At 34.1% G+C, this 9,192-nt stretch overlaps 1 protein-coding gene across 1 annotated transcript; it reads left to right on the plus strand.

The window, feature by feature from the left end:
- LOC18605327 (ethylene-responsive transcription factor ERF039) lies at positions 5,158-6,302 on the plus strand. Its single transcript, XM_018117196.1, has one exon. The coding sequence runs from the start codon at positions 5,442-5,444 to the stop codon at positions 6,093-6,095; it is 654 nt and encodes a 217-aa protein (XP_017972685.1). The 5' UTR covers positions 5,158-5,441; the 3' UTR covers positions 6,096-6,302.

Consider the following 9,192-nt stretch of genomic DNA (forward strand, 5'->3'; position numbering starts at 1 on the left):
ACTTTGACTAAACTCCATTGCAATAATGTCAATAGTAGTTTTTGGAATTATATATTGTTATAAAATATATTTCAAAGTGTAAAATGATTTAGCAAAAAATAATTGAGAAGTGTACAATATATATATATATATATATATTCAAAAAATTAAATGCTTGTTTAGGATTGTGACTATATGACGCCAGGGAGGACCAAATTCAAAACTCAACCTGTTGATAAACAAGTGGAATTGACAGAACAGGTGAACAAGGTGCGCATTTGAAGACGTGGTGATGTAACCCTGGTCCTGGGAGGGTCCGGACTGGGGGAAAAAGTTGCGACGGGCTCGATACCTGTAGGCCCACGAAAGTTGAGACCAGGAGTGGTCCAATGGTAGGTTATTGCGCTTTAAATGAATGCCAACACTTTTGTATGTTGGATATTCCACAAAAGGAATACTGTTGGGGCAGAAAAAGCTTTCGGCCTGGAAATAGACCTTGATACAGTATGAAAAACTTGTCAAATGATTACAGTGTCTCATTGACAAATAAAACAAAGGGCTGCTTGGCTGGTGGAGAAACATTTTAGCCCTCGCAAAAGAAATTTTTCGTCCTTTCCTTCCTTTATCCATTTATAATTCTATTTATTTACATACGTAATAATTTTCGTGAGAAAAGAATACAGAATAATCACTGAATACTCTTCTGATTTTTCAACACCTAGTCACCAAGAAAGTATTTGGGCTTCAATCTTGTCTCTATATGAATCTGATTCAATTCATGTCTCAAAACTGCTTTTTGGGTTTCCTTTTTAATTACTTTCAAGATAATTAAAACTTAATATATTGTGGCCAGTGGCAAGAAATGTGAAGCATCTACCAATGCCGCCATATATGCATATTACATTAAACTTTGACAGTAGGCCTTTTTTATTTGGAAAAGAAAGAAAAAAGGTTTGTCTCATCATTGTAAAGGATCAAAGTCATAAAGCTCAGAAAAAAGCATCCTATGAGAAGACATTTAGCAAAAAACCAACAGATAAGCAGCAGCAACAATTAAAACCAGCGCCAGCAGCTACTCAAAGCAAAGCGTAACAGCAGCAATTCCAAGAATAGTAGCTCAATACACATCAGCACTATACGCAGCGAGCTCAGCAGACTCATCTACAAATTATGCAGCCAGCTGAGTAGAGAATTTTGAATCAAATACCATTCTGATTCCGATCAGAACTGCAAATCAATCTTCAATATTCTTTGTTATTTGATTGACTCATTGTAACACATATTTGAATTGTAACTATATAAGATAAGACTTGTATATGTATACATGTAAATCGGCAATGAAAAATTAAGACCATTTCAAATTCACCAAATCTTTTATGGTATTAAAGCAATTTGCTTCACTAGCATCTCGATCCTTCACCTTTTTCCTCATGCTTGCAGCAACCAACTCTTCCTCAAAACATTTCCAATAGTACCACTGCTCACATTTCTGTCAATGCAGCAGCACAGCTGCCTCTCAAATCAACCCCTATTAATTTTCTTTCTTGGCAAATCCAATTTAAGACTGTTCTTACAGGCCATGATCTTACTAGTTATATCTTTGGAAAGAATCCTTATCTTTAATTAAGCCATGCTCACAACTGGTAACACACCTAACTTAAATCTTGAATACAATTTCTGGTATAGGCATGATCAGTTTGTTTTGCATTCCATTTGCGGCATCTATTTCAGAGTCCATTGTCCCACTCATTGCAACAACACGAACTTCAACTTCTCAAGAAGCATGGAAAAATTTATCTAAAATGGTCGCCAACAAGAATCGCACCAGAGTTATGTCATTGAAAAAGAAACTTCTCCATCAACCAAGAAGAGGGATATTGCAGGCTACTTGCAGCACATGAAGAGCACTATTGATGAGTTAGGCATGGCTCAACTATCAACAGCTACTCTCATAAAGAAGGTTATTCCAGAAGCAATTCCACACCTACTCCCAATAGCAACAACTTCACTTATTCAAGGAAAAAAAATATGTTACAAGTGCTTCTCATAACTCTTTTATCCAGCTATTGCATGCTCTGTCTCTTTGCAGCTGATCTTTCTCCTATTCTAGCAGCCGCCAGTCAAGTGGTTTTTTTTTTTTTTTCTGTTGTTCTTCTCTTACTTTCTGTTTTGAAAAGTTACTGGGCTAGTATTTGAACTTAGGTCATTGCAAAATAATATCAACTTGATGTAGGCTTCCACGTTGTGCTACTGAGCCTTGACGAAGACATTGAAGATTTGAATGGGGGATCGTGATACCTCATTCCAACCTATATAATAATTTAAGTTAATCACTGCTAACAACTTGAACTTGAACTTTTAAGAAGCACATAGTTTAGGCTCGAAAAGTTACTGAATCAGTGTTTGGACTTAAGTCGTTACAAATGGTATCAAAATTTGCACTAATCCTATGTAGACTTTCACATTGCGCTGGTGAGAATAGGCCTTGATATGTGACCTTAATAAATACAATAAAGATTTGAGTGGATGAGATTGTGATACTTCATATTTCATATACATCTCACATTAGATGTGAATATGATTGTTAAGATCTATATAACAATCCATAACTTGAGTTGTAGTGTTGGAGAGTCATGTGTTTTAAGCTTGAAAAGTTACCAGGTTAGTGCTTAGACTTTGCAAGATTAATAATGATGCTGTTGGATTTGAGCAACAAGACACCATTAGTGAAAGTTTTGACTAAGGCGGAGAACACCATTAATGAAAGGTTTGACTAAGGAGGCTTCTCTTTGTTATAAAAGAGCCATGGCCCCCCCAAATATTTTAATTTTATTACATATAATTATTTTTTTTAACTTTTTAACTTGGCTTTTAAAATATTATGAAACTTATTCTTACTAGCTAAGCCCAACATATATAAATTCTAACCTAATATACTAAGCTTATCAAATTTAAAAAAAAAAGAGTAAATCCACTAACTTAAACTCACTAGATTTATATAAATCTAAGTTTATCATAAGTAGAAAATGCTAATTAACAATTGAAAAAATCCAATATATCAATCACAAATGAAATCATTTAGAGGAAAGTTTCCTTAGGAAGCTATCAATTTCTGCATAACACACAAAGCCGCCCCTGACTCTTGTTTTCAAGTGAAGGTTTCTTTTTACTGTTAATCTTTCCAAAGAATTAGAAGCTGAAGCTATTCGTCACTTCAATCAAACTTTTTTTTCATTTTTTATTGAGTATTTTCTTTTTTTGGATTTTTTAAAAATATATTTATAATTTGAAAAATCATCATGCCCCCTTTCGCTTTTGGCATAGAAAAAGGATTATTTGTATGGGTAATGCTTGACCTGATGTTGATGTGGTATTGGCCTAAATATTGTTTGCCAAGCAGCAATGAATTCTTGAAATTGATGATAAATACTTTGTATAGGAACCTTTTGATTTTAGTTATTTACATTTTGAAAGAAATAGCTACTACTTTCAATACAGATTCAATAATAGATAAATTTGAATCTAAAAACCGACAAGCACAATTCTCTTAAAAGATAATTGTAAGTGATATTTATTTATGAAAGTCAACTACATTATGATACTTTGTGTTTTGGTATTTATTCTTTTAACTTATATAAGTGAACATACATGTATTGTATGTGAGAATTAAATGATATATAAAATTCTTGTTGACCGTTCAATTCCTTTTTTTTTTTGTTTAAACCCCTTAAAAATGCTCTAACTTCGCTCTGAGTCCGAGTAGGAATGACATATATGAGCTTTAAAGACACTTGCCACATTCTTCAAGTGCTGCAACGACCTTGCTCTTTGTAAAATTCCCTTCACAATGGACTTGGTCGTCCATCCTCCAATTCCTGAGTCATATGCGTAGATCAGTTGGTTTATCTTTTGATTCTCCCAATATATTGTCCACTGTAACTTCTGTCCATGTAATAAAAGTTACAAACTTCCATTTAATCAATCAAGTTTGACAAGTTCAGAGCCTTTAGACTTACTTTATACTGATGTTTGGGATCCAGCACATATTATTTCCATAGATGGTTTTCATTATCATATTATATATGTAGATCATTTTACCAAATACATTTGGTTGTTCCCTATAAGATATAAGTCTGATGTTTACCTATTGTTTCCTTCCTTCAAAGCACTAGTAGAAAAATCTTTTGCTACCTCTATTATCTATTTATCTATATATATTTCACAATGGTGGTGAATATATATAAAAAAAAACTATCCAAATACCTTGCTAATCATGGCATTTTTCATTTAACTACTCCACCTTAAACACCAAAAAGAATGGTGCTGCAGAAAGCAGACATATATAGGCAAATAACTGAAATTAGTGTGACATTGCTTCATCATGGTTCAATGCATCTCAAATTCTGATCTCATGCATTTCAAGCTGATGTTTACCTTATCAGGAGACTCTTCACTCCACTACCCAAATTCAAATGACCTTTTGCAGTCTTATTTAATCTTTAACCAAATCATCTTTTACCAAGCAAATCTTAGTGATTATCTAACAAAACGTTAGCAGAATCAGTGTTATATATGATTGCCAGAACTTGTCCTGCTTGAACGAAATGTACAGAACAAGCGAAGGTCGCCCAGATTTCAACATTGCAAAATTCCAAAACAGTGACGAATCACCCACGTCTGCTGGAGCTAATAGCACCACGCTAGAATACAAGGGGCACGGAGATGCGAAAAGATTTTTCTTCGTTACTCCGTTGAACCGGGACGAATACGATTGATGGAAAATTAAGCTTGCCATGGAAAGACGTACTTAAAGGAATGATGGGTTGTGTGTTGCTTTGTTTTTGCAAGTGGGGATAACAGGGTGGAATAGATGGGGCCCGAATGCTCTAGTTGCCATGTGAAATGCATGGTTTCAACGGGTCCATGTGGTGTTTACTTCCCACGTATACATCCATATAGCAGTAGAGAAAAGGTCGAAAAGAAACCCATACAACTCATCTGACGTCAATAATGGGTCTAAATTTTGAGAAATTAATCTTCTATCATTGCTCCAACTTCCTTCTTTCTCTCTCTCTCTCTCTATTTTTTAATGACGTCAGAGTTCTCAATTTTCTTCCAGAGGGGTTCTATATTATCCACAAGGTGTCGAGTAGCCTAGACAGTGAAGGAAAACTCAGGTTCAGTACTCAGTAGGCAGTACTGTGGCTCCTTTCATTGAAATTGGGCGGTGTATTTAAACTTATATCTTGTTATCTTTTACCCTAAGGGCCCATTGAAGAGTATTAAAGGCACGCAAACTCTCCCAGTTTTGTTCATTGCCTTACTCAACTAGTACAAAAAATTCAATAGCTCTCAATCATAGCAAGACAGGTATTAAGTTGTTCTAGTCTGGTTCAGGGCTTTGTTCTCCTTCAGACTCTTGCTCCATCAACACCTTTGCATTCCCTTCTTCTTTAGCATTTATGGATTTGAAGTACATAAAGCAATCTTTCAGGAAGAAAAGATCAATTAGAGAAAAAAGATTGACGGAAGCCAATGAGAGAGGTGAGAAGAGTTTTAAGAAAGGAAAAGCCTATAGGCACCCCACTTATCGTGGTGTGAGGATGCGAAGCTGGGGGAAATGGGTGTCTGAAATACGCGAGCCAAGGAAGAAATCAAGAATTTGGCTTGGAACATTCCCTACAGCAGAAATGGCAGCTCGAGCCCATGATGTGGCCTCGATGGCAATAAAAGGTAACTCGGCTTACTTGAATTTTCCTGAGTCAGCTCATGAACTTCCTCGCCCTGCCAGTTCTGCCCGTAGGGACATTCAAGAAGCTGCTAATAAGGCAGCCTATGCCATGTTTGACCAGCACAATGCCATGATTGAAGTCAAGACGGTGCCAAGTCAGGATGAGATGCCCGCTCCTCAGTCCCCAAGTTCCACCACAATGTCATGCGAAACCCAGGGGTCCCCGTCTTCTCAATCAGTGGACAGTGACAGTATGTGGTTTGACCTTCCTGACCTCTCCCTGGAAGCAAATTCGAGTCATCGATTCGGTTACACTTCTTGGTGGCAACAAGCTGGAATTGACACTGAATTCAAATTTGAGGAAACAATGGGCTGGGATAAATAGCTGATAGTCCTCTGGAGAAATCATTCGGGGTTGAAATTGTGATATCTTGCCCGTGGTTTGTTTCAGGAATTGGGGCTATGGATATCTTCCTTGGCTAACTTTATTTCCTGTATAAAGAGTAAAGACCGTAATCTATACCCCTGAAACAAACGTGTATCATTCTGTGTATTAATGGAATATAGAATGTAATCTGAAGATTTCATTTTTCTCAGGGTCTAATGTGTTCCAGTGCATCTGGCCCTAGATTTTGAACCCACTTTACTAAGATTTGGTTAAGGCAATGAAACTTTCAAAAAAATATTCCTCATGATGATTGAGAGACAGAGCTGACAGTCAAAGAATCTCTTTTCAGCGGGGACGCAGATGTAGCCTACGAGCCAGATTGGTTTGGTTTGGTTTTTTTTAGTTTAAAGATTATTATGAAGTTTTTATAAAAAATAATAATTTTTAAATTTAAGTTAAATTTGTTTTGTAAATTTATTTTTATAAGTTTTTTTATAAATAAACTGTTTAACAAATTAATTTTTAGTTAAAATTATCGTAAAATGTATTTAATAAACAATTTTCTATTAATCGTAAATTCTTTTATCCATAATTAAAAAAAGTTTACTTTTTTATAAATATAAAAAGTATTTTTATATATCATAAAATTTATAATTAATAATAAATCATATAAAAATAGAAATAGATAATGTTGAGATTATATTTAATAGATGAAGACATTTTTTAAACAAAAAAAAATTTCTTGAAAAGGAGGTATTTTTGAAATCCTCTCTAAAGCTTTTCTTAAAGCTCATTGTTTTAAAATTTTGGTTTAAAAAAAATTATTTTTTTAAGAGCTTCTCAATATCTTTATTTAACTTGGCTTCTCTTTTCAATTAAAGATAAATAAGTTGAAAAAAAGTCAAGCCATAAGCTTTTTATTTAATGATGTGTTTACTCTAAATATGAGATTCTCACACTGATTACTATTAACTCCTGAATGTTTTAAAGTCCATCTGAAGGTATGTTGATAATTGAAATATGAAATGAAATAGCAATATCTGGGTACCTGATCAACATGTTAGAAATTCCAGTCAAGTCTGCTTCTTTATTGCTTTTCTCGATAGTTCTTGGCTAAAGTAATTTCACTTTGGTCATGCAAAGTTCAATCTTCATTTCTTTATGCTATTCATAAAGACAAGAGTAAAATCCTTTTCTTTATCTAAAGAACGATTCGGGCTTAATAATTTAGGCTACAACAAGACGACATGATTTTGATTAAACTACATGGAATTCACATGTCTTTTCCCTTGGTCGACAATAAAGTTTAATTTGACAAGGCTAAAGAAGGAACATTAGATTACAACCATAGAGTCGCATAGCTGACTTTACTGTCTACATCTCTGTTTACTGTTTACATCAATTATTTAGCAACCTTTAATAGCCATCGACCTTGGTGGCTGAAAGGACCACAGTCCACCTTTTGACAAGTGATACCACAATATATATTAAATGCAAGCCAACGTGTCACTGCCATTCTCTGATTGGACAAATTTATTAGTCGATTTCAAAGTTACAAGCAGTTATACTGGTTCTTCCTCCTCTGATCTTCTTCTTTTTCCTTTCCTTTTCTCTATAGGGGATAATTATTTAAACCATATGAATGTATTCTTCGGTTTTTTTACAGCAAAAACTACATGGATATTAAGTTAGAATGAGAATAACCATTATAACATTGACCCTAATGGTGGTAATGTTAACTAGTATGAGGCTGTTTCGATTAACAGGATTAGTCATATGTTTTATTTGAATTTGCTCTCCTGTTTTGTTATGGTGAGTAGAAATGTTGGGCTGTATTGTTTTGTTTTACAGCTATTGTTTTTAGATTGCTTTAAGGTGTTCTTCTTAGATGTAACCATGCAATGCGGGACTTTACTGGTCTTGGCATTGCTATGCACTTTTGGATATTTTGTGATCTATTATCATTAAAAAAGTTATTGATTGATTGAGTTTAAAAAAAAAAAAAACATTGACTGTAACCCCAGCAGCCTAAAAAAATTACATGTTACATTCTTCTCATTTGTTGCTGAATTTAACAGCAAGAATTTTTCTTTTTTCTTTTTCTTTTTTAACAAAAATGACTGGCTTCGACCTTATGCCACAAGTGTCTGAACATTATATATACAATAATGGAGCTTGACACTCAAATGGTCATACGCAAAGATGGTAAAAGAACATGCTTCACATGTGCTTATGTTTACAGGGAGAGGCAAAGAGAGGTGCTGCTAATTAATTAAGGAATACGTAGCTTCTCTGCCTTTCAAGTTGGTCAGACAAATGCATCAAATTCTGTTCATTCATGTTATTTCTTCACTTGGTCAGACAAGTTGGTCAGCCAAAGAGAGTGGTTTGTATGCTTTATTGGTTCCTCATTCATGTTATTTCTTCATTTGTTTAAATCATGGTTTCTTGGTACATATGAAGTTGAAATATGCTACGTTTTTTTTTTCTCAAATAAAATTCAGTATATTAATGACATGACTATTAAAAGCTTCATAGTTCAAATTCTTGAATTGGAACAAAATATTCACCTAAAAGCAAGCATCGCATCAAACAAATAGCTGATCATATCCACTTATAGTTGAAATTGAATGTTCTTTATATATAGTACTATACATTAAAAAAGTTTTTGATTGGCTACTATACATTAGAATTACATTGATTTAATAACTAATTTATATATAATCGTACAAAAATGTGACCATAGATTAAGAATATGATCATAAAATTTGAATACTCTCAGGTTCAGTTTTGTGTTACAATTATATTTCATTTTACTAATTAAAAATATATAAGTGTAATAAAAATAATTAACAAATCAAAATTTTAGCTATTTCTTCAACGAAATCTCACTTTCAAATTAAGAAAGAGTAGATGACAAAAAAATAATGGACTGACAAGAACCCTAGATGCAGCAGTCAGTAGCAATATCCAGCATTTAGAGAATGGAATTAATTTGGTCCTCTGGCTAGGACCAAATGAAAGCCCCGATGTTCGGACACGATTTGGTCCCGACTCCAATTAAGTCCTAAGTACGTGGAGCCCTGCGGCCAGC

The sequence above is a fragment of the Theobroma cacao genome, chromosome 3, assembly GCF_000208745.1.
Source record: "Theobroma cacao cultivar B97-61/B2 chromosome 3, Criollo_cocoa_genome_V2, whole genome shotgun sequence".
Lineage (NCBI taxonomy): Eukaryota > Viridiplantae > Streptophyta > Magnoliopsida > Malvales > Malvaceae > Theobroma > Theobroma cacao.